This window comes from Elephantulus edwardii, unplaced genomic scaffold, assembly GCF_000299155.1.
Source record: "Elephantulus edwardii isolate Elephantulus edwardi_28Jun2011 unplaced genomic scaffold, EleEdw1.0 scaffold00053, whole genome shotgun sequence".
Lineage (NCBI taxonomy): Eukaryota > Metazoa > Chordata > Mammalia > Macroscelidea > Macroscelididae > Elephantulus > Elephantulus edwardii.
Window position 1 is genome coordinate 7,160,638 of NW_006399803.1, and position 22,695 is coordinate 7,183,332.

General features: G+C 41.2%; 1 protein-coding gene across 3 annotated transcripts in view; it reads left to right on the plus strand.

Annotated features, from left to right (window-relative positions):
* Positions 1–22,695, plus strand: part of ZNF827 (zinc finger protein 827) — a 261,480-nt gene that overhangs the window by 84,867 nt on the left and 153,918 nt on the right. For all 3 annotated transcript variants that reach the window (XM_006887004.1, XM_006887002.1, XM_006887003.1), the window contains one exon: positions 17,969–18,202. In XM_006887004.1, the coding sequence (XP_006887066.1) occupies positions 17,969–18,202 (234 nt within the window). The remainder of the gene's footprint in view (positions 1–17,968; positions 18,203–22,695) is intronic.

A 22,695-nucleotide genomic window follows, 5' to 3' on the forward strand; every position in this document is an offset into this window, starting at 1 on the left:
TTTATATAGTGCTTCACAAAAAGCAAATCAAACTTGTTTCCATTAAGTTGATTCTGACTCATGGCAAGCCCATGTGTTACAGAGTAAACTTCTTCCTACTTTTTCCTCAGCTGTGATATTTATAGAAGCAGAATGCTAGGCTTTTCTTCTTCAGCACCATTGGGCAGGTTTGAACTGCCAACCTTTAGGTTATTGTTGTGTGCCATTGAGTTGCAACAAGTGCATAGTTGACCCTCTAGCAAGTTTTCAGAGGCAGTTAATCTCACAAGTGGAGATTCTTCTCCCTCAGAGCAGCTGGTGGATTCGAACCATTTGCCTTCAGGACTGCAGTGTAGATTTTTACCACTAGGCCACCAGGCCTCCCTAGTTCATTCATTAAGTACAAACCTGCACTAGCTTGCAACCTGATATCATATACATGAGTTAAATGTGTACCATTTAACAGTTGAATTGCCAACCCAAATGAGAATCTACCAGCTGCTCCTCTGGAGAAAGATGAATAATCTCCTCCTGTGTGATTTACTACCTCTGAAAACCCACCGGAGGGTCTGCTGTGACTAAGTTCCTACTCACTGCCATATAACAACAGCAACAAGTACTCTGTAGAGGCAGGGATTGTGTCCTGATCTTACACATTTGCCCAAGTTCACACAGTGACTGATTGAGCTGGGATTCTAATGCAGGCAGCCTGGCGCCATCACGTCCTCCCCCAGACCATCTGTACCACAAATCTCAGGTTAAACAAGAAGCAAATCAAGAGCCTGACTCAACTCTGCCATTATTTTTGTTGTTGTTATTGTTGTTGTTGTCAAGTTAGAGTTCCCAACTTGGGGACCTGAATGCTGCATGTTGGGCACCTGTGGAAGGTATAATAATACTTTTAGACTTTTTTAAAAAATGCTTAGTGCTAATAGAATCCACTTATAATTCTGTAGCATTGTGTCAGGTACTATGTATATCTAAATGCATTGTATCATAATTAGTGCAGAGAGGAGGAAAACGGGTTAAATAATGGTACGAGTCACTAGAGTTGGTATCACATCCTTTCTCACTCCAGACCTAAAGACTTGTTAGTAATGTTTACTATCTACTTTATTCCTAGAAGTCCATGTGCTCAGGGTAATGTAAACTGTTAGATAGAACATTTCTTAGATCCTCTGAATACTGACAGCAAAATTTCATGAAATCTTTCTAAGTGGAATTACAACATTATTAGTAACTGAGTAGAAGATGCCCTTTTAAAAACAAAGTTTCACATTTTCATTATGATTTCATTCTCAAAAAATTCTTGATACAAATTCATACATATTAATGGCCATACTGTAGCTAAAGCACTAGACAATTGGATAATATCAGCATTAATAAAAGCACCAGTAGCAACAAAAACTCCAGCATTTGCTCATAGCCATACAAATAAAACCATATCGTTAAAAGCACCACTGTAATTGGATAAAAACAACCCTGACTGAAGCACTTTAGAAGACCCAAAAGTCAATAGAGTTTTAGCCTTTGTGGGTATATTGGTATGTGTGAGCCAGGCTTGTGAAGAACATTTTCATGATAGATTTCTGGTACACAAACACTTTACAGATGGTGCTTTTGGTGTCACTTCTCTGACAGTATCACCCGTCGTGGTCTGTACTTTCTGTCCCCTGTTAGTGAGTCTGCTGGAGGGACCCATCCAGAATCCACAGTGTCCTTCTTCACTCTGCTAGGTTGAGTCTTCCTACTTGCAGAATTCCCGTCCACGTAATTCTTGAACTTGACAGACCCTCGGGAATATTTATGAAAGCCTATGTGTGAGCAAGACTGAATCCAGGTCACTCTTCCTCCCCTCAGAAGGGCCTTTTTTCCTACTCACTGTGGTCATTTTTATTGTGACTGCTTTTGTTATTGTTATCAGAGCCGATGGGTTTTCTGTGAGGCAGGCAGTGTGCTGGCAACTTCATGCAATTCCTCATTTAACCCTCCTTTAACCCTCCTTTAGCCTGTGGGATCGATAATAGTAAACCTGTCTTATAGACAAGGAAGCTGAGGTTCCAATGACTTCAGGTCTGGTTTCAGCAGAGCTCAGCCTAACTACAGAGCTTTGGCTCGTGACCACTTAATTAGCTATTACTTAATTTTTCTCTCTGTTGAGCGAACTGTCTTTTGACCTCTGTCTGCTCCAGTGTTTATTTTCCTTGGCTCCAAACCATGACATTATTTCTAATGCATGCTCTTTTAGTTAAGTCTTTGTGTCTTCAGAATGTGTCTAAAGATCCATCCCTTCGTCTGTAATCTATCTTGGCCATCACCTCTCACTAAGACAACTTGCCCCATCCACTCCAGTGCCTCCAGCATGTCTTTGATAGATCTTCTTCCAGGACATTCTGCTGCAGGCTCTACCCTAGCTTGACTCTTTTCTATTGAGTCACCATATTCTATCTCCTCTCAAAAAAAGCTTAATCGTCTTCACTGGCTCATAGACGCACTGGTCTCATTTCCCTCTCCCTGTCTTCACATATGTTGTTTCCTTATTATTTCCATGGATGTGGTAGTCAAGGAGTTTGATATATTTTTTTCTGCTAGGTAAGAACAGTAAGAAAAACTTTTAAAGCCTTGTTCTTAAAGAAAATGATGTTATTAAAATTAACTGTTCTTTCCCCATCTCCCAGGGGTTCTGTACCTTTGTGGAGAATTTTTAGCACCATTATACCCCACCCCTACCATTCCTTTCATTACCGTCTGACCTGTGCCAATGCTTGCCATCTTCAAGGAATGCTTAGTTCTGACACCAGTGAAATCTTCTTCTGTTATTCTGTTACAGCCTTTGCCACTCAAGTTGGTGCTTGTCTGGTTACATAGTTCATTCTGTTTCTTGCCTCTTGAACGATGTGACAAGTTGCTGTTGTTGTTAGGTGCTGTTGAGTTAATGCTGACTCAGAGACCCAGGTGAGGAATGTGGTTTTGATAAATTCACTCAATAAAGTGTGTTAAAATTTGGAAGAGCTGTATCAACTGCTAAACCAGTATTTTCTCCTGATCAATGCATGACATTAGAAAATCATAAATGGATAAAAGAGCCACTAATATTTAAGGTGGTTGTTGCTGTTAGGTGCTGTCATTTACAGAAGAACAAAATCCTGCTCGTTTCTGCGCCATCCTCACAATTCCTGGTGTGTATAAGCTCCTTCTTGTAGCCATTATGTTAATCCGTCCTATTAAGGCTTTTCCTCTTTTTCATGACCTTCTACTTTTCTAAAATGATGTCCTTCTCCAGGGACTGACCCCTTCTGATAACATGCCCAAAGTATGTGAGATAAAATCTCTCCATCTTATTTCTCTAAGGATTACTTCCTCCCCTCTTTGTGTGTGTGTGTGTGTGTGTGTGTGTGTGTGTTTTAATTACGATTTTAGCAAGGGTTTATGGAAAAGTTGGATTTTTGCACATTTTCTTCCCTACTCCCCTACTTCATTTAAAAAAAAGAAACCCCAAAACCAACCCATTCATTCATTGTTGCATAATTTTCTTCCTTCCCAACCCTCCCTCAGTCTACTCTGTTATGCACCTCTTATTCTGGACTGTTGTTATACAAATAATGCCCGATCATATATTCCTTTTAAACAGTTCTTTCACTAAGGAGCACTTTGACGGTACTCCTTTTCAAGACAGATTTGTTTGTTCTTTTGACAAGCCATAGTATTCAAGTTGTGTAGAGGGATGTGACATTTCTTTGTGTTCTACATGACGCTTGCTTTGGAGTATAAAAACAGATATCCCATATCTAAGTAAAATTAAATCACTGATAACTTAAAAAAAACAAAACAAAACCAGATATCCCACTAATCAGATTCTGAAAGCCAGGAATTAAAAGTTGTGATATTACATCACTTAGAAGTATTAACATATTCTTATTTACCTGCAAAGTTTGTGTACGTTGCCCCTTACACCAGATTCCCCCCACCTTCCTAACCTATTCCCCCTGCACTATGAGTTGTAGTGAATTTAGTGACACCAAACAATAAAATATGCAAATATCCTAAAAAAAATTTTTTAAAGGTACATATTTAAGGCCACCTCCATAGCACTGTACAGGAGAAGATAGAAGGTTATGGTCTCTGGAGTCCAGTAGGCTGTTCAGTTCAAATATGTTCTTAGAGGATGGGAAAACTTTGACATTGCCCTGTGTCCTGTTGCTTTTATTAGGTTCCATTAAGCCAGCTATATGACTTAGAGCAACACAACGAACAACATGTCTGTCCTGAACAATAGTCATGATGTCCTTCGTGTTCAAGCACCTAGTTGGAGTCACCATGTCCATCCTTGTCTCGTAAACCAAATTTATCTTTTAGGTTTAAGACTAGGAACTGAAATCTGCCCAACCGAATCTGTCCAACAGCCAGATAACAAACCATTCCACAACTTAATGGCTCAAAATAAAAAGTATCTACTTAGTTTATGATTTTACAGACTAGCAATTTGGGCATGATTCCACATGGTGCTGCTTCTGGTTTCATCTAGGCTAATCTCATCCTTCATAGACTGCTGTTAAGATCTATCGGAGACTGGGGGGGGGGGCACGGATGGGGGCGGCGACCTAGGATAAAATGGCTTTGTTTTACTCTAGGAAGTCTCTCATCCTTCAAAGCTTAGCCTGAACTTGTTCACATGGCAGCTGGGCAGAATTCCAAAAGAGAAATGCATGTTTTCTAGAGACTAAACTCAGAAGTAGCCCGATATTATTTCCACCACATTCTATAGATCAAAGCAAGCTGCAAGGCCAGCCCACATTCAGAAAGTGGAAAAATGGTCTCCACCTTTAGGGGGGACTAGCTGTAATATCACATGACAATGGTTTAGTCCAGTCAGGGGAGAGAACTACTGTAGCTGGTTTATAGTCCATCATAACGGATAGTTCTAGCTCCCTGATTGATCCACAGTGACAAAGATTATAAAAAAATAGAAATCATCTGAGTTGCATGTGTGCATAGCCATTTAAAATGACAAAGTTAGCTGTCAAGAAGAGATGCCATTTGAGATATTGCTTCACTAAAGCGTGTTGGAAATATCTCACCTTATCATTGTTGCTGTCCTTAGAGGCAGTTAAGTTGCCCCAAGGTGACCCCATGCGCAGTGGATCAGAACTCTGCCTGGCCCGCTGCCAGCTCCCTGGCTGGCTCTAGATCTGTGACCCAGAGGGTTTTCACCAGCTAGTTTTCAGAAGTGGATTGCCGGGTCTTTCTTCCTAGTCCAGGTTAGTCTGGAAGTTCTGCTAAATCCCGTTCGGTATCAGAGCAACAAGCAGCCTCAACTACCAGATGTGTGATGGCTGCACATGAATGGCATTGTCCAGAGCTCAAGGCTGGGTGAATCACTGAACCCCCAGTGTCAAGGCTGGTACCTGTCCTGTGCAGTGACTAACCACCTTTCTGTCATTGGAGGTTTGCATTTTGTCATGATGCTAAACAGGTTCTAGTGGAGCTTCTACTAGACTCAGGTGGAATAGGAAGACAGGTCTCTCAGCTACTGCCAGAAGAGCCACCAGTGAAAACACTGCGGGTCATGATGTCTAAACGGCAGACTGATCAGGGAGACCATTATGAAGATCAAAGTCTTCAGACTTTCTATTTCTAGCCTCCATGCAAACTGCGCCTCTAATGTCCGTCCATGTGTTTCATTTCTTGCATGTGTTAATAGCATGACTTTAAAATTCAGTTCTCTTCCACATTGACTTCAGGCTTGATTAGTTTTCCAGGACTTGGCCTTCCTGTTTTTGATGAGGGAGATAGATATCCTGTCTGCCAAGCTGATTACGACAGACTTCTTTCTGTTATGACAGACTTTTTGTCTGTTCTGTGTTGGTTTTTACAGTGTCATTTGCAGAGCAAACCTCACTGGTTTTGGAATCCTGGAGGCACTATCGCTCAGTGTTGTGAGCCTTGACCCCTCTCCAGAGGCTGTTGCGCTCCCCTTTGGCTCTTGGTCCGTAATCCTAGCAGCCGTCAGCATGAACCTGTGTTGCCACGGCCTGGATATAGAGACCCTCATGTGTGGCCGTGGATTAGCTCAGGTGGGGATTAATGAGAAAAATGAAGTGGTGCAAGTGTAAATGCTAATTAGTAAACTGTTTAAAGCAAATTGGACAACAAAGACTAAAAATATTTGGCTAATGTTTTAAACATTCTATTGGAATATAATATGCTTAATATCTGAAAGTAATACTCAACTGTTATTAATTATGATGTAATTAAATCTTGGCTTTCCTTGTGATTTCAGAAGGCGTGGGGTTTTTTTCAATCCAAAATGTATCAAGTTGTTGAAAAAAATCTCTGCCCCTACATACTTAGGTAACTTCTTAACAAGGGTCTCTGGTGGTCAAAACAGCTCAGACTTGGGAACAGGGAGAATTGAGCTGTGTTTCTAGTCTGTCTTTAATGAGCTATGTGATTTCAAAAGGTCACACAGATTCTCTCAGTAGTTGCTCCGTAGATGTAAAATAAAGGAGTGGAAACATGAATATCTTTATTTTGTTTATTAGACATTGAGTCCATGTTTTCAAACCAAATCTTGTGCACACAGATTTTGTGTAGCTTTACTTTTAAAGTTCACCTTTATTATATTTTTTTATTTAAAAAAAATCCTGGGGGTGGGGAATGGGGTGGGCGGGGAGAAAAGTGCAACAATGAATGAATGGAAATCTAAAATCTCTGTAAATATTCATTGAAATGAATAAAAAAAATAAAATGAAATTAAAAATCCAGTAGTTAAGGGGAGAAAAAGTTAACCTAATTGCCATAGTTAACTTGTGGTTGTTGTGAAGCTGAACACTGTGACAATGATGTGTCAAATGGTGGAGAGTGTTTGGTAGAGCTCCTTGATTAAAACAAATTTGGAAGCAGGAGTGGCATCCACTTCCGAAATAGCTTGCCTCCAGAAACCCTATGAACGTGGAGAAAGGATGAAAATTATACAAGCGTTCAGGTCTTAGGTTCATACTATTGCTATGAGTCACCTATAACTCAATGGCACTTAATAACAACAGTTTCCATCAGATGGAACTGACTCCTAGCTGATCCTCCAGCATGGTACATTTTCAGAGCCTCCTGAGGAAATCAAGACACAAATTGCATTGGGAAAGTCAGCTGTCAGGGACCTCTCAGAATACTGAAGAGCATGGATGTCAGGCTGGAGACTGAGGTGCACCTGATCCGGGCTATGGTCTTCACAGTTACGTGCTATGTATCGGAGAGTTGGACAGTGACTAGGGATGATAGAAAGAGAATTGATGCTTTTGAGTTGTGGTGCTGGAGAAGAGTGTTGACTCTACCATGGACTGCTAGGAGAACAAACAGGTCTGTCCTGGAGAAGGTGAAGCCGGAATGCTCCTTGGAGTCAAGGATTCTGAAGCTTTGTCTGACATACTGTGGGTATATTGCAAGGAGGGACTGGTCCTTGGAGAGTGGAGGGATGGTGCAGGAAAGGAAGACCCTCGATGAGATGGATCGATTCTGAAATTGGGTTGGTGGGAGTGAGTGTGTCAGAGACGGTGAGTCTCTCATAGGATAGAGTAGGGTTTAAGGCTCTTGTACATAGGGTTGCTGTGACTTGCAAGCAACTCTACAGCACATAACAACAACAACAACAACTGAGGGAAGATTGCCCATCTTTCTCCCTTGGAGTAACTGGTGGATTCGAACTGCCTGCCTTTGAGTTGGAAGTGTAATGCTTTCCCCGGTAAGCCACCATTGTTGATGTTTTGTGTCCACAAGTTGGAACCGACTGATCACTGACCCTCCAGTGGGTTTTCACAGGTATAAATCCCATAAGAGGAGATGGCCAGTTTTTTTCCTGTGGAGCAGCTGATGGATTTGAACTGCCTTTGGGTTGACAGCACAGCGCCATACCCACCGGACCACCAGAGCTCCCTGATTAGGAGAAGGCTGCTGTTTTATAAGGCACAAAATGTGAAAAGTGTTAAGAGGAGGTGCAGCCTTATAGCAATATTAGCATTTCCTCTGTTTCTGAATTTATTTTGGTGATTGCCGTTTCAAGAAATATTGGCTCCCATAAGGAAGTTGTGGCAAATGGGAGGAGATTTTTTACAACTCAGCTTGTCATTTGAGGATCCTGTCAATTAAATTTATTCAGATGTTTGCAAGAAGAGTACAGTAATGTAGTCAGAGTCGACAACATTTACCAGCTGCCCTCATTCCTTTTTTGTAATAAATGTCAGACAAGAAATATAGAAAACTTTAAATCTGCACTAAAGCTGTTTGTAATTCTATATTACCACTACTTCGTTACTGCTTTGTTAATTGTTATTTAGGGATTTCTCCCCCACCACCCGGCCCCAGTCTCTCTATCTTATCTCTCTCATTTGTAAACTGGGATGTCATTGTCAGACTCAAATAAATCTGTCCAGATTAACTTTTAACAGTGCCCCAGCCCATATTTCCCACTGCCATTCCCATACAGTTGCTTCCAAATCATAGAGACCCCATAGGGAGCTCTGGTGACATGTGGATAAGGAGGTTTGCTGCTAACTCAAGGGCAGGTGGTTCGAATCCACCAGCTAATCTGAGGAAGAAAGATCATCAATCTTCCCCTGTACATTATACATCCTCTGCAAACCTGCTGGAGGGTCAGCTATGGTTCGTCAGTTCTTACCTGATGACTTTGAAAGAGGTAGACGCAGAGACAGGGACAGGAAGGGAGAGAGAGAACAGAACGACCCCTAGGATAATGAGACAGGGAGAGAATGAGAGAGGAGAACGATCCTCGGGTTTCCAAGACTGTAAATCTTTATGGAAGAAGAGTGCAGCTTTTTCCTTTGGAGCTGCTAGATTGTTTGAACTGTGATATTTTGGTTAGCAGCCAAACATCTTAAACACAGCCCCGTGAGTGCGCCTGATACCCCATGTTGTTGTGGTTAAAGAGCTGTTGAGTCAGCTACAGCCCATAGCAACCCTGTGAACAACAGATAAAATCTTTGCCCTCTCCATACCCCATGTTAGGTGCTAAGTAATAATGTTGATTTTACCATCGAGTCAGAACTAAACCATAGCTGACCGTTAGTTGGTTTTCAGTCGGTTGCATGGGAGGAGATTGCCCATCCTTTTTCTGAGGAGCAGCTGATGGATTTGAACTTTATGTCTTTGGAATTTTAGCACAGCTTCTTACCACTAGGTCACCAGAGCTCCCAAGTAATAATAGAGCCAGCTATATCTACATACCTATCTGTCTGTCTGCCTGCTTATGATCAAAGGTTGCCCCAAAGATGAAGCATTTACGCTTCACATGGCATTTGATTTAATGTAGTAATTCTTGTCTAAGGGAAGTTTTGTCCTCCTCTGTTTCCCTTAAAATTTGCCCTCTCTGAGAACCACTCCCTTAAATGCCAGGGCAGGTTCAAGTTTCCCGTAGAAGTTTTGGTTTTCATGATTCAATAGTGATACTCACATCTGGTGGGCAGAGAAGCCAGGGATGCTGCTAAGCATCCTTCAATGCACAGGACCGCCCTACAACAAAGGATTTTCCTGCCCAGAGCATCAGTGTGCCAAGATTGAGAAACTGATTTCAGACAAGCATGTGGACTTTGGTGGGACCCCATAGTGTGGGTGTTAAGCTTTCTATTGCCAACTGAAAAGTTGACAGGAAAGTGATGGGGCAGGTGGCTCCCTTGGAGAGTATGGCCTTGAGAGTATAGAAAGTATTGAGAAAGTATACAGAGTATAGAAACCCCATTCCACTCTGTCCTGTAGGTCATTATGAGGCTGGATTGACTCTGGCAGTGGGCTTGGTTATGATACAGGCTCTGTCAGTCCTGCGATTGTGTACTTTTACATGGATATACGTGCACGGGCCACTTCCCTAATAATAGAGAGCTCCAGTGGGGATGTCTGTGGGAAGTTGTGCTAACCCAGAGGTAGCACATCTCTGGTGGTTTGAATCCTCCAATGGCCCAACAGGGAAAAGATAGGCAGTTTCTTCCCATGGGGTCTACAACCTCTGAGCTATAAATTAGTTCCAACTTGATGAGGGAGACCTTATTTCAATGACACATTCATGAGGATAGAGCTCTTTAACATGGCAAGAGAGAATGTTCAAAAGCTATACAAGCAAGCCAGAATTAACTTGTCAGTCCAAGTTAATATGATACTGGACTCCACTGAGTTCATATTCTACATATAACACAGCTGAAGAAGCACGATTGTAAAATAATTTTACAAGGTTAAAGGTGATACATATCTTTGGGGATCCCTGAAGCATATCCTAGGGTTCCTTGGGATACTCTTTGAAAACTACTGATCTGAGTACCCTGCCAGGTCCAAGAGCCATAGCTTTGGTACAGAGTGAAGTAGTAACTAAAACCCTCAGTAGCCTAGCTTTCTCCCAGAGTAGCTCACCATCTGCTGATTTGCCACACTGAATTGAAAGGGAGCTCTCTCATATTAAATCTCAGGGAAGGAGTCATTTCCCTGCACCAGAGAAAGCAGACAATATAGAACAGAGCAGTCATGTGGCAGGGTGTTTTTCTTCTCATTTGCCTTGTTGGCCAAATTTTCTCATATTTTGTCCTGCTGTAAAACATTGCCTTACTTCTGCTCACACTCTGCCCTTAAAGCTTTCTCCCGCAGGGCGGCTAGTATTTGGTTAAAGTCAAGTGCTTTAACCACAGTGCCACTGCCTCTTTGTAACATTTCTTTCCCTCCTCTCACTTATTTGTTCAGGCTCGTTGCCTGACTGCTTGTTACTGCTGTCCTCTGTAAAGGCCAAGCCAAGCTTTCAGTCCTTTGAAGCTGAGGATTTCCATTCAGGAACCCTAGAGTTGCATTCTTGCTCTGTGATTGTGTACTATTTTTGTGATTGGGGTAGGCAGGTGGCAGGTCAGTTTATTCTTGTTGTTGTGTACATAGAGTCAAATCTGACTCATAACTGAACCTCCAACAGGGTTTTAGAAGTAGCAAATCATATGAGTTGATTACCCATCTTTCTTCAGTGGAGAAGCTGGTAGATTTGAACCATGTACCTTTTGATTGGCAGTACTGTTCCTTACCCCTAAACTACCACAGCTCCTGTTAACCTGTTAGGACCTAGTTTTCTTCCCATGTGAAATGAAGATGGCATTAACATCAATCTCCTGTGGGTGATAAAAGGATCTTCTCTGTGTGCACTGTTCAAATACTAGTTATATGTGTTAGTATTGAGAATACCATGGACTGCTAGGAAAACAAATAGATTTGTCCTGGAGAGGGTTAAACCAGGTGGCTCCTTGGAGGCAAGGATTCTGAGGCTCCGTCTAACTTACTTCGGACATGTAGTGAGGAGAGACCGGTCCTTGGAGAGGGACATCATGCTTGGGAGGGTGGAGGGACGGCGCAGGAGAGGAAGGCCCTCTATGAGGTGGATTGATTCAGTGACTGGGATAATTGGGATGGGAGTGTTAGAGACAGTGCAACTGGCACAGGACAGAGCGGAGTTTAGGGCTGTTGTACATAGGGTCGCTATGAGTCGCAGGCGACTCGACGGCACATAACAACAAAAACATGTGTTAGTAAAAGAAATAATGGTCTTGAGTATGAGGATCCAAGGGGGGGGTATGGAAGTGGAGGGGTGAGGATGGTTGAGGGTAGGGTGTTAATCACAGGGTTGCACAATTCAATGGGTGGGTGGGGTAAAGGAAATGGGAAGGATGTTTTAAAAACAATGTATTCAAATTTTGTAAGCCAATAAGATAAATTTTTTTTAAAAGTATAATGGCTGGGGGAAAGATTCTTTCACTCTCTCATTCATTAACTTTATTAATGAAAAGATAATAAATAAATAAAATAAATAGAGGAACTGGGCGGGGGGGGGAGGGGAAGAGAAACAATGGTCTTTAAGGAAGTTATACAGAACTTTACTGGGGGTGTTGGGAGCGAGGAAGGAATTTAGATGTTAGTCGATGACACCTTGCTGTAGAGTGGTTTCTTTTATAACTCAGTAGTTCCCTGCTTTGAGTATTTGATTTTGGCTTATTGTAGTGTATACCACTGAATCAGAATCAACCCATAGCTGACCCTCCAGTTTTCAGAGGCAGTTTAATTGCATGGGAAGGAGATTGACCATCTTTCTCCCATGGAGCAGCTGGTGAATTTGAACCACATGCCATTGGTATAGCAGTGCACTTTCTTAATACGAGGCCACCAGAGTTGTCCTACAATCTCAAAGGCATTTGGTTCAGATCCACCAGCTGCTACAGTGGAGAAGGATGGGCAGTCTCCTCTCGTGTGATTTGATGCCTGCCTAAGCCCACTGGTCGGTCAGCTGTGAGTTGGTTCCTACTCCACAGCACACAGCAACCACCACAGGGAGGTCTGACGGCATGATCTGAGGGAGCGATACTGCCAACCCAAAGGTGGTGTCCCTCTCAGGGTTTGAGGCCACCAGCGACTCCCCAGGAGAAAGATAGGCATTCCTCTCACAGTGTGACATATTTAAAGCCTCAGAAACCCTGTAGAGGATCAGTTAGGAGTTGATCTGACTCAGTGGCAATGAGAAGGGAGAACACCTTCCTAGCATTTACGGAAACAGGGTTATTTTACCCTAGTAGCGTTCTCATTTTCCAAATATCCCCAGCTCTCTTCGTGTTAGTAATAAGAATGAAGAAAAGACTATACTGTAAGTGATAAGTTTGTTGTTTTACTCTTAGCAGTTTCCCAAGAGATTAAACATCTTTGATTCTATTTTTTTAAATTAGGATAATTTTAAAAAATGACAATTACCCAGTCACCTTAATTATAAAATACTGGATTTATGTATTATTTTCAATGCAAATAATTCTGGTAATTAAAAGAAAGAGTAGTTTTCATATTTCCATTTTCACACTTCCTGTTTAGACATATTTGAGGAAGCTCTGGTGGCATAGCCCGCAGAGAATTGTGCTCCTAGCCTGAAGGCCATACCTCTCCAGCGGTTCAAATCCCCAGACACTCTTAGGGAGAAAGATGAACAGCCTCATCCCATGCAGTTTAGAACCTCAGAAAAACCACTCGAGGGTTGGCTATGAGTTGGTTTCGGCTCCACAGCCAGGCGCTTTAAAAATTTATTTGGCAGTGCAACAATGAATGAATGAAAACCCAAAATCTCTGTAAATGTTCATTAAAACTAATAAATTTTAATAATAATTTAAAAAAAATATTTGGCAGATTAAAAATTTGAGCAAGTGCATGCTGTCCATGTTTTTCTGGTTACTCTTTAGCTACATTTACACTTTACTAGCACGTTGCAATAGTCTCGTGTAATCTCGTGTAAACCAGGTATGTGGTGTCTTCCTGCAAATTTATAATCCTGCCACAGACAGCTTGCCTTAATTTTCTTTTTTAGTGTCTTATCGAAATGAAATTTTGTCAAAACCAGGTTGTGTCTCACAATGATAAAGATCTTTCCCTCCCCTTTCTTAAGTCTTATGGAATGCTTTTTCTGATTAATGCTTCTAAAAACCACTTCCATGTGCAGATAGCATCTGCTTAATGGCTGCCCTTTCTAGAAATTGGTGCATTCTTCTGAGGCCTCAATAGTTTCTTAATCTCTTTCTTAGTCCCACTTTACAAAATAATTTGAAGTAAAAGGTGCATCACTGAAGCATTTGTATAATGTATAACCATTTACTCTGTATTATTCCTTTCCAGAGAAGTGGAAGTCTCAGACTTCATAAACACACATCGTTTAATTACTGTGTCATGACTACAGATACTTGTGGACAGGATTTATGAAGGATGCGAAAGGAAAGGCTTAGGTAGAGAGCAAATCTTAGGAGGTGGCCTGCAGAAGTCTCCAGAAAGAGGTTGCAAGGTGCAAAAGGGAGTAGCATACTAAATAAACAAAGCTCTCCTAGGAGCAGCCTTCCTGGTGGAAGTCAGAATACATACTGAGGATCAAGCCAAGGACCAGCAGTATTCTCTTTGGTTCACCCTCTGATGGCTTTGTCCCCAAGACCTGGCACTTCTTTCTTAGTATTGTCAGAGCCCAAGTGATTCTTAAGAGACATCTAGGTAAAGGTGAAGAAGTCCTAACTGTGCAGACAGATGCAAGTGTGTCTGCTAAACAAAAGCTTGACGGTTCAAACCTAGCCAGCCTGTCTGTAGGACACAGATCTGGCATAAAGATTATGTAGACAAGAAGACTCTGTGGGGCTGATCTCTCCCATGACAGCTCACTATTAGTCAAAACTGACTTGAGAGCATCTAACAACAGCAGGTAAAGCTGTGAGTAACATTTTAGCTTTAATCTCAAAGCACTTTTCCCAGTTTTAAATCCAGGGAAGTACTTCTGACTGCCTCTGGTGGGATCATTAGGGTTTTTCGTTCTTTGGTGGCCTGCTGGTGTGGAGCTGCACTGCCAACACTAATGACGTATAGTTGGAATCCACAAGCTCCTCTCCAGAGGAAAGGACAGTTGGTTCCTGTGCGATTGACTGCCTCTGAAAACCTGCTAGAGGGTCAGCTATGAGTCACTTCTGACTTGGTAGTACACAACAGCAAGTGTCATTGAGCCCTCGTGGCTAAGTGGTTAGAAAGTTGGGCTACTGATGTAAAGGTAGCCCCTTTCTGGCAATTCCAGGCCATCGCCTACTCGGTGGGAGAACAACGGGCAGTCTCCTGTGTGATGCACAGCCTCTGATAGCCTGTTGGGAGATCATGAGTCAGTTCTGACCTGATGATGCTGAGTGAGAGTGAGTAAGTTAGTTGTTAAGATGGAGTTCCTTGATGGTCCAATTATTCATAACCAACACCATCCCCAAATTAATTCTCCTTATGAAGTCCCTGCGAGGTATAGACAGCGTATTGTTGGCTAATGACTGAAAGGTAGGAAGGAAGTTTTGAGTTTCCACAGGGTCTGTAGAAAAAATACCTAGTGATCTACTGTCAAAACTCAGTCACTGAAAACCCCACAGAGCATACATAATTCGGTCATGGTTGTAATTAAGTCAGAAATGAGTTGCAAGGAACTCTTTTTTTTTTAAGTTCTTATTAACGGCAGATAGTATCTGACAATCATCTGATGTCACTAATTTGTGTGCCAGGGCATTATATTCATGTGTGGTGTTGTTGTTATTAAGTGCTGTTGAGTCGTAGATGACTCTTAGCGAACCTATGAATGAAAGACCTGAACACTTGTATAACTTTGATCATTTCTCCATGTTCATAGAGTTTCCAAAGGCAAGCCACTTCGGAAGTGGATGCCAGTCCTGCTTCCAAGCTTGTTTTAATCGGGAAGCTCCACCAAACACTGTCCACCATGGGCAACCATTATCACATTTGACACATCAGTGTTATAGTGTTTAGCATCACAGCAACCATGAGTTACCTCTGTACAGCAAATGGGCTGACCAATGCTATACCACTTAGAATGTTTGACCAAAAACAGTTAAAACCAGGCCTGAGGCTACAGAATAAAATCACTCTCTTTTGGCTTGGTAGCGTAACTTTCTATCCACTAGACCAACATAGCTCTCTCTATATATTCATGTAATATACATATATCTAGCACCTATAAGTGCCAGGCCCATTACTAGGCACTTGAGGTACATCAGTGTTAAGCAAAGAAACCTATCTTCATGAAACATTCATGAAGCCTTCATGAAACCTATCTTTGTGTTTGAGGATCAGGCCATAGATTATGAACATAATAATTGTAGCCTCTTATTAGATGATTCATCACTTGTTTGTCAGTTTGTGCTTCACAAGCTGCTGGGATCCTAGAAACTGTGTTCCACAAACCAGATGAACACAGTGGCTGCAGCAGCAGGTTTGAAGAGTGCCCAATGTGAGGAAGGCTTGGGACCAGGCTTTGTTCCGTTCCATTGTACACAGGTGGCTATGAATTGGAACCAACTTGACAGCACGTAAGAACATTAGCTATTTGGAGAAGAAAGGAAAATTAGAGCAGGCTGATGCAAATTGTGAAAACTATGCATGTGAGGGTTACAGTTTTGAGAAGGAAGGTCAGAGTAGAGAAGGTAATATATAAGCAAAGATTTGAAGGCCGAGTTACTTTCAACTTGTGTTATGACACAGAGAACACAGATAGTATAGTAGTGTGGTAAAGAGATATAGGGTAGGCACTGCAGGACCTGGGTTCTAGGTCCAGCTCTGCCTCTTCCTGGTAGTAAAGCTTCCCTCTGTTAGTTTAGCCCCCTGTTATTGTTGTTATGTAGCATCGAGTTGGAACTGTCCCACAGCTGACCCTCCAGTGGGTTTTTCAGACAGTAAATCACACAGGAATTGATTGCCTATCTTTCTCCTGCAGAGCAAGTTGGTGGATTCAAACTTCATACCTTTGAGTGGACAGTGCAGCTCCTTACCACTAGGTCACCAGAGCTCCTTATTTAGCCCTCTTGGGTTCAGCTTTTAAGGATTCTGGTCTATGAATTATATGTTGCTGGGATACTGGAAACTATGTCTGAGTATATCTTCCTTATAAGGAAGTCCTTATAAGTGAATCCTATGAGAAAGGACTTTGCTTCTTTATAAGAAGGACCCTAGCTTCCTTATTAGGGAGCCCTTGGAAGAAAAAGGTTTTGTACTTGTGTCTTCCTGTGGAAGTAGATGGTGAACAGAGGTAATAAAGATTTTCCTTGGAATTTATTCTAATGATTATAATTAAAACAAGATCATCTTTTTAAAAACCTAGGATAGTCAGCTTAAAGTCCCTGTGAGAAGTTCTGGTGGCATAGTCCGCAGAGAGCTAAGCCCCTGGCTAAAAGTTAATGTCTCTCTGGCAGTTTGAATGCACCAGCTACTCTAGGGAAAGAAGATAGGCACTCTCCTCCTGTGCAAATCACAGGCTCTTAAAACTCACTGGAAGGTCAGTTAAAAGTCATTTGCAACTGACTGATTGACTGGTCTTGTAAAAAAAAGTTGACACTTTGCAGACTTTTAAAGGTAGAACAAGAAGCCTGTGAAGGCAGGAGGCAGTAGGACGATGCCTGACTTGCCTTGCTTGGCGGTTCCAGATAGTGGATAGCTCGCTGGATGCAGGCCTGTACAGTGTGGCCTCGCCACAGAATCCACGCCTTAATGGACTTCTTAGCATCTGCCCTCAGCACCTGCCACGCCAACCACTTAGGTTAAGAATCGAGACAAGGGCGTTAGTGGGGAAATGGCTGAAATCTGAATCAAAGCTGGAGTTTAGTTCATAGGAATGTGAATTTCTTCTTTTTGCCAAGTATACCCTGGTTATGCAAAAATGTTAACATTAGGAGGTGTGAATGTGGATGGGTATGTGGAAACTTGGCGTCTGAACCATCTTCACAACTTTTCTGTAGATCCAAAATTATTCCAGAATGAAGAGTTTTCTTTAAAACACAGTGTCCATTGTAGACTCACAGGTGGCTTGGGCTAAGGTGGACCCCGTCACCCTGACCAAAACCCATTATCTAGTGCACTTCCTGTTGTTTATGGGCCAGGAGTGCCAGCTTATCATAGAGGCAAGAGGGGTACGTATGGCTCTAGTGTGAACTTGTGTTTTTATCAAACTCTTTAATCACACCCTAGTTTTGTGTGTGTTGAGTATTGCCTTGGATATATGTTTATATTCATTATTTTCTGAGTATAATTGCTTGAAAACATTCTTCTATAGTAGTATTGGGCAAAGAGACATAGCCTATCTATTAGTGCTAGTAAAGTGAGGAAGTCAATAGCATATGCAGGGGGAAAAGGACTTTAGAGAAGCCATAAAGGAAATGCGCAAAGATTTGGTGGAAGTCATGTTGACATTATTATAGGCGTGGAAGATGCAGAAGCCCCTGCTCCTGAGAGTCTCCTGGGGCCTCGTGGAGTGACTTGCATCTTGGTGCAGCCTGTGGGCCCAGCCTGTGCTGAGCGGTGCGGTCCCTTCCGGCCATGTAGCACTATGCGACTATGCATTGCTTACTTCATTGAGTACGGGGCAGCTTGGGGGAAGTTGCCTTTTATATATCTAATCACACTTCTCTTTTGACAGCTGCAAATCAGAAGGAGCCCATGAATCTTAATTTTAAAGTCAAAGAGGAGCCTACCGAAGAGGAAGCCATAAGCACCACCTTGCCGCGGTCCAGCTATGTGTTCAGCCCAGAATCTGAAGTGTCTGCCCCAAGCATCCCCGAGGACACACTTCAGCCCCAGGAAGGGAAGGCCAATGTGCTGAGGCGGGACATGTCAGTCAAAGCTGCATCTGAACTTCTCATGAAGCTATCAGGTACTTGGCTTGATTGTAAAATATTCACATTCTCCTAAGTTCACTTAACAGTCAACTGGGCTGCTTCTGGCCTGGGTTATGATTAACCTGTTGGTTGAACAATCACATTATTGTTGTGAATTCAGACATGATCTGATTACTTTCTTGGCTTAAATTCCTGTGTGGTGTGTATGTGTTTGTTTGTGTATGTTAGCTGTGTACCTGCCTTATTAAACACAGCCTTCTCATCCTGGCTGACACTGCAAATTGCTAGAAAACACTACTCGTTCTTAAGATGATATAGGTCACAATTTTAAATGGCTTCTAGTGATTTTCTAAGGCACTTGTGCTAATTGATGAAAATATATATTCTTTCCTAATAAAGACTTGTGCATTACTGAATGTATTTATACTGTATTCTTAAGAACCATTGAAATTTTTTTCTTAATTTAATAAGCAATTCAGATGGCACTTGAAATAATTACCAATAGAGCAGAGATGAGATATTTTATGAATAGAAAATTGCATAATAGAATGTTAAAATAATTAATCTTTGCTTTTAAGATGAATGAACAATCTTTGTGAGTATCTGCAGTGGAGCTGGGGTGGCATGGTGATGTAGTGTGTTAGTCGGCTAACTGAAAGTCCAGTAGTTTGAACCCAGCAGCTGCTTAGAGGGCAAAGGTGAGGTGGTCTCCTCTCATTAAGATGTACATGGCCTTGGGAATTCTTTGAAGAGTTGCTGTGAGTTGGAATCAAGTTGATGGAAGTGAGAATTTAAATCCATTCTATTAAAGCCATTTTATTAAATATATGAAAAATGCCTTAAAATATGAAATTAACATTTCTCTTTAGCCACTTATTTTCCTATTTGCTTTATTCTCCTACGGGATAAGTAAATGATAGTGTCTTTTTAATGCGTAGAGTGACCATGGAATGGAAAATTTTATCTGTAATAATGCTTGTTAGATCATATATCAGTAGTCCACTGCTACATAAAGGCAATTTTATAAACTCTATTTAAAATACTACTATGAATCAAAAGCTGTTTTCCATTTGCAACTTGCTGAGCTTAGAGCATGAGAGCAAGGAGATGTATTGGGCAAACGCCTTCCCTCTGATCTGTAATTTCATCAGAAATTCTGTTTTTCTGGTTAACTGGTAAGGTGGAAACTAAGAAACTAATAGTGATTTACTTAGAGTTATTATATCCAAACAGTTGAAATTCCTGTGTTTGCCAGTTGGTGGGGTTAAGAATAATTTTCTTTGAAGTTAATTCAAAACATACTGGGATTTCAGGGGACTGTGACTTGATAGAGAGAAAATATAACACAGTTATTAAGTCTTCATTGCAGCTTCATTTTTCCTACACTTTACAGTGACAGTGCAGCCTTTTTCTGTACAGATGGGAGGTCTAGCACAATTGCAGAAAGCTGCAATTTTAGATTATTCAAAGGCAACACATTTTGGTATATTTGAACCCTCCCTCCTATGAGAAAAGGTCTCAGTAACCTAGAGTAGTCCATCTGTTGTTTTTCACACAGCCTCTGCTGCTTCTCCCATAGCATAGGTTTTCATATTACAATGACTTTATCTTGTGATGGTAAAATTCTCATGCATGACAATTCTATTTCAGAGTTTGCTGAGCAGCGGGTGTTGTGAGGGTTGGAGTGTGGAGCTGCACAAAGATAATATGCAAACATGAAGTGAACCAGTTGCTATAGAGTTGATTCTGACTCATAGCAGCCCAATCTGTGTCAGGAGAGCTGCACTCCGTCGAGTTCTCAATGGCTGGTTTTTCCAGAAGTAGATTACCAGGCCTTTCCTCTGAGGCACCTCTGTCTGGATTTGAAGCCTCTGACTTTTTGGTTATCAGCTGAACACCTTAACCATTTGTACAACTTAGGAACTCCAAACATCTTTTTTTTTTTTTTTTCAAATGAAATTTTTACTGCTTTGGGATAGGGTGATATATAACACTGCAATGGGAAATAAATTTGTAAATAATTAAAAAACTGCTCAAATAGGCCCTGTACCATGCACATTGAGTGATATTTATAGATAGAGGTAGGGTCCTTCTGAATATTTGGCTTTTATTGAGCCAATGTGGTATGAGGTTCAATAATAGTTGAATGGGTAATGTGGCAGTATTTTGAAATAGGGAATGGAATGATATGGAAAATGAAGAGTAAAACAGTTATTATTGGTTTAAAAAGAAAGTAGTCCGAAGATGAAGACAATTGTTATTATTATAGGACTTAAAATTTCACCAGCATTTTCTGTGCAAGAAACTTATTTCAAGTAGCAAAAAGAAATAGGCCTCACAGTCCTGCTCTCTTAATACCCTGGACTTTTTTATTTTATTATTTTGTGTGTGTGTGCTATCAAATCAGGTCTGACTGGTACAGGAGGAGATTGCCTCTCCCTCTCCAGCAGAGCATTTGGTGGATTTGAACTGCACGCCTCTGGGATTACAGTGCAGCTTCTTGTCACTAGGCCACCAGAGTTCCCTATTCCTGGACTTTTCAAATGTAATGTCGGGCAGCAGAGTCTGCTCAGTATGCGGTGTATGCTTGGAACCTGGGCCCACAACGGTAACTTGCTGTGACCAAGTACATCTCAAGAAGGTACTAGTTTCTAAGCAAGAATAGGTACTTTAAAATCCATTTTCTTCTCCTTCCTAAGTCACAGTGTAAGAAAAACTCACTCTTCATTAAGTTTAAAAGTGAAAATTAGTGTTTCTGATTGATTTATGCTCTTGCAAGAAAGGTGGTGGTGGGGAAGAACTTCCTGTGCTTGCTTTCTTCAAATTATAATAATTACAGCCATTTTAATGTTCACGCCCCAGAAGATACGCAAGTGAAGGACTTATCAGAGTCTTCAGATTCCGTTCCATATCATTCCTACTCCTCACTATTCGAGAGTAGTAATTCATTTCCAGAAACATCAACGCCGGTTCCTTGCGGCTGTTCCCCGCTCGAGTCTGCTGCTAAACCCAAAGCCTGGCTGCAGGCACTATTAAAAATCCTTTTGGCCTCCAGCGTTGTTAATTTTCCTTTAGAGTCTTTTGTCATGCTTGGAAAAATCCTTTTGGCTGGAAAGAGTTGGTTGAGAGCAGTATGTCCCATACATTCCCATTCATTTTCCCTTTAATTCACTTTTGACTCAACAAATAGCCAACGTGTGGAATAAAAGGATTTTTCCTCTCTGTGACTTATTTCCTTGAGATTAGAAGCCTTAGCCAGTAGTATAAGCCCTCTCAGTCTTTTCATTGAATTAATAAGAGGAAACTAGTCAACAATTTTGGCTGTTTCATTTCCAGTTTTAAATTAATTTATGTTAACTGCTTAAGGGTGAATGACTGGCACATGGCCTAGCCAAATATCATGTGAAACTTTTCTATGTGGAGAAATCTCTGTAGGTATATTGTTTCCCCAATTTACATGTAGGCTTCATGGAAAAAACACACACACATCAGTTAGAGTAGGCTAAAATGTTTTCATGAAGTGTTTGTTTGGGAAAATCTGAGTTTTCTTCCTTCCTGTGGCTCAAGTTCTATTTCCAGTTGTTAATTGGGAAGTTGAGTGCCTGACAGCTGGGCTAAATAAATTGATTGCCATAAAGAAAGCAACCCACTCTCAGGAAACCACTGGATGCCTGTGACTACCTGTTGTTATGTGACACAAGGCAGCCAAAATAATCAGAGTTTTCTGTGAAGTATATAGTTGCCAAAGATAATTCCAGAAGTCTTGATTCAAGGAGGCCAAAATCCTGATGCTCAAGACAGTAAGAGGACAGTAAGCAGGGGGTTAGAAAATCAAGGCACACACAATTCTGGTTATGCTGTGTCTAGTTTCTAGACGCACTATCACAGACTGTAATGTCATGCTGCTAGTGACATAACATTTCATTTGCTTTGTTTCTATTGTGCTTTAAGAGAAAGAGCTAGAAGTAAAGAGAGAAATAAAGTCACACTCTCATCTCCCTTTGAGAGCCGTACATCAGCAAGGGAATGCGTCTCTAAGATGCACCGTGCATACCGTTGGTCAGACCTAAAAGTAGTAGATAAGAAGACTGTTTCAAAATAGAACTTTCATACCTGTAACCTTTTTTTTTAATCTCTAAAAAGAGAAAATGAAGTTGGAAAGCTGGAGTTACTCAGAAATGTTAATAAAAATTTAAATATGTAAATAAATCTAACATGGTAAATAAAACTTCAGATTAGACCTTAGTTGATTTTTATAGCACTTTGGCTTTTTTTTTTTAATTTTAAATTGCACTTTGGCTTTTTTAAAAAATTGGGATTTTAATGAAAGTTTACAGAAAAGTTGGATTTTCATTCATTTATTGTTGCACATTTTGCTCCCTCTCCCAGTTTTGTTTTGTTTTCAAAATATTCATTCATTTTTGCACAATTTTCTCCCTCTGCCTCTGCCCCACCCCCAAGTTCATTTTGCAATGCACCACTTATTCTGGACTGTTGTCATACATATAATCTCTGATAATATAGTCCT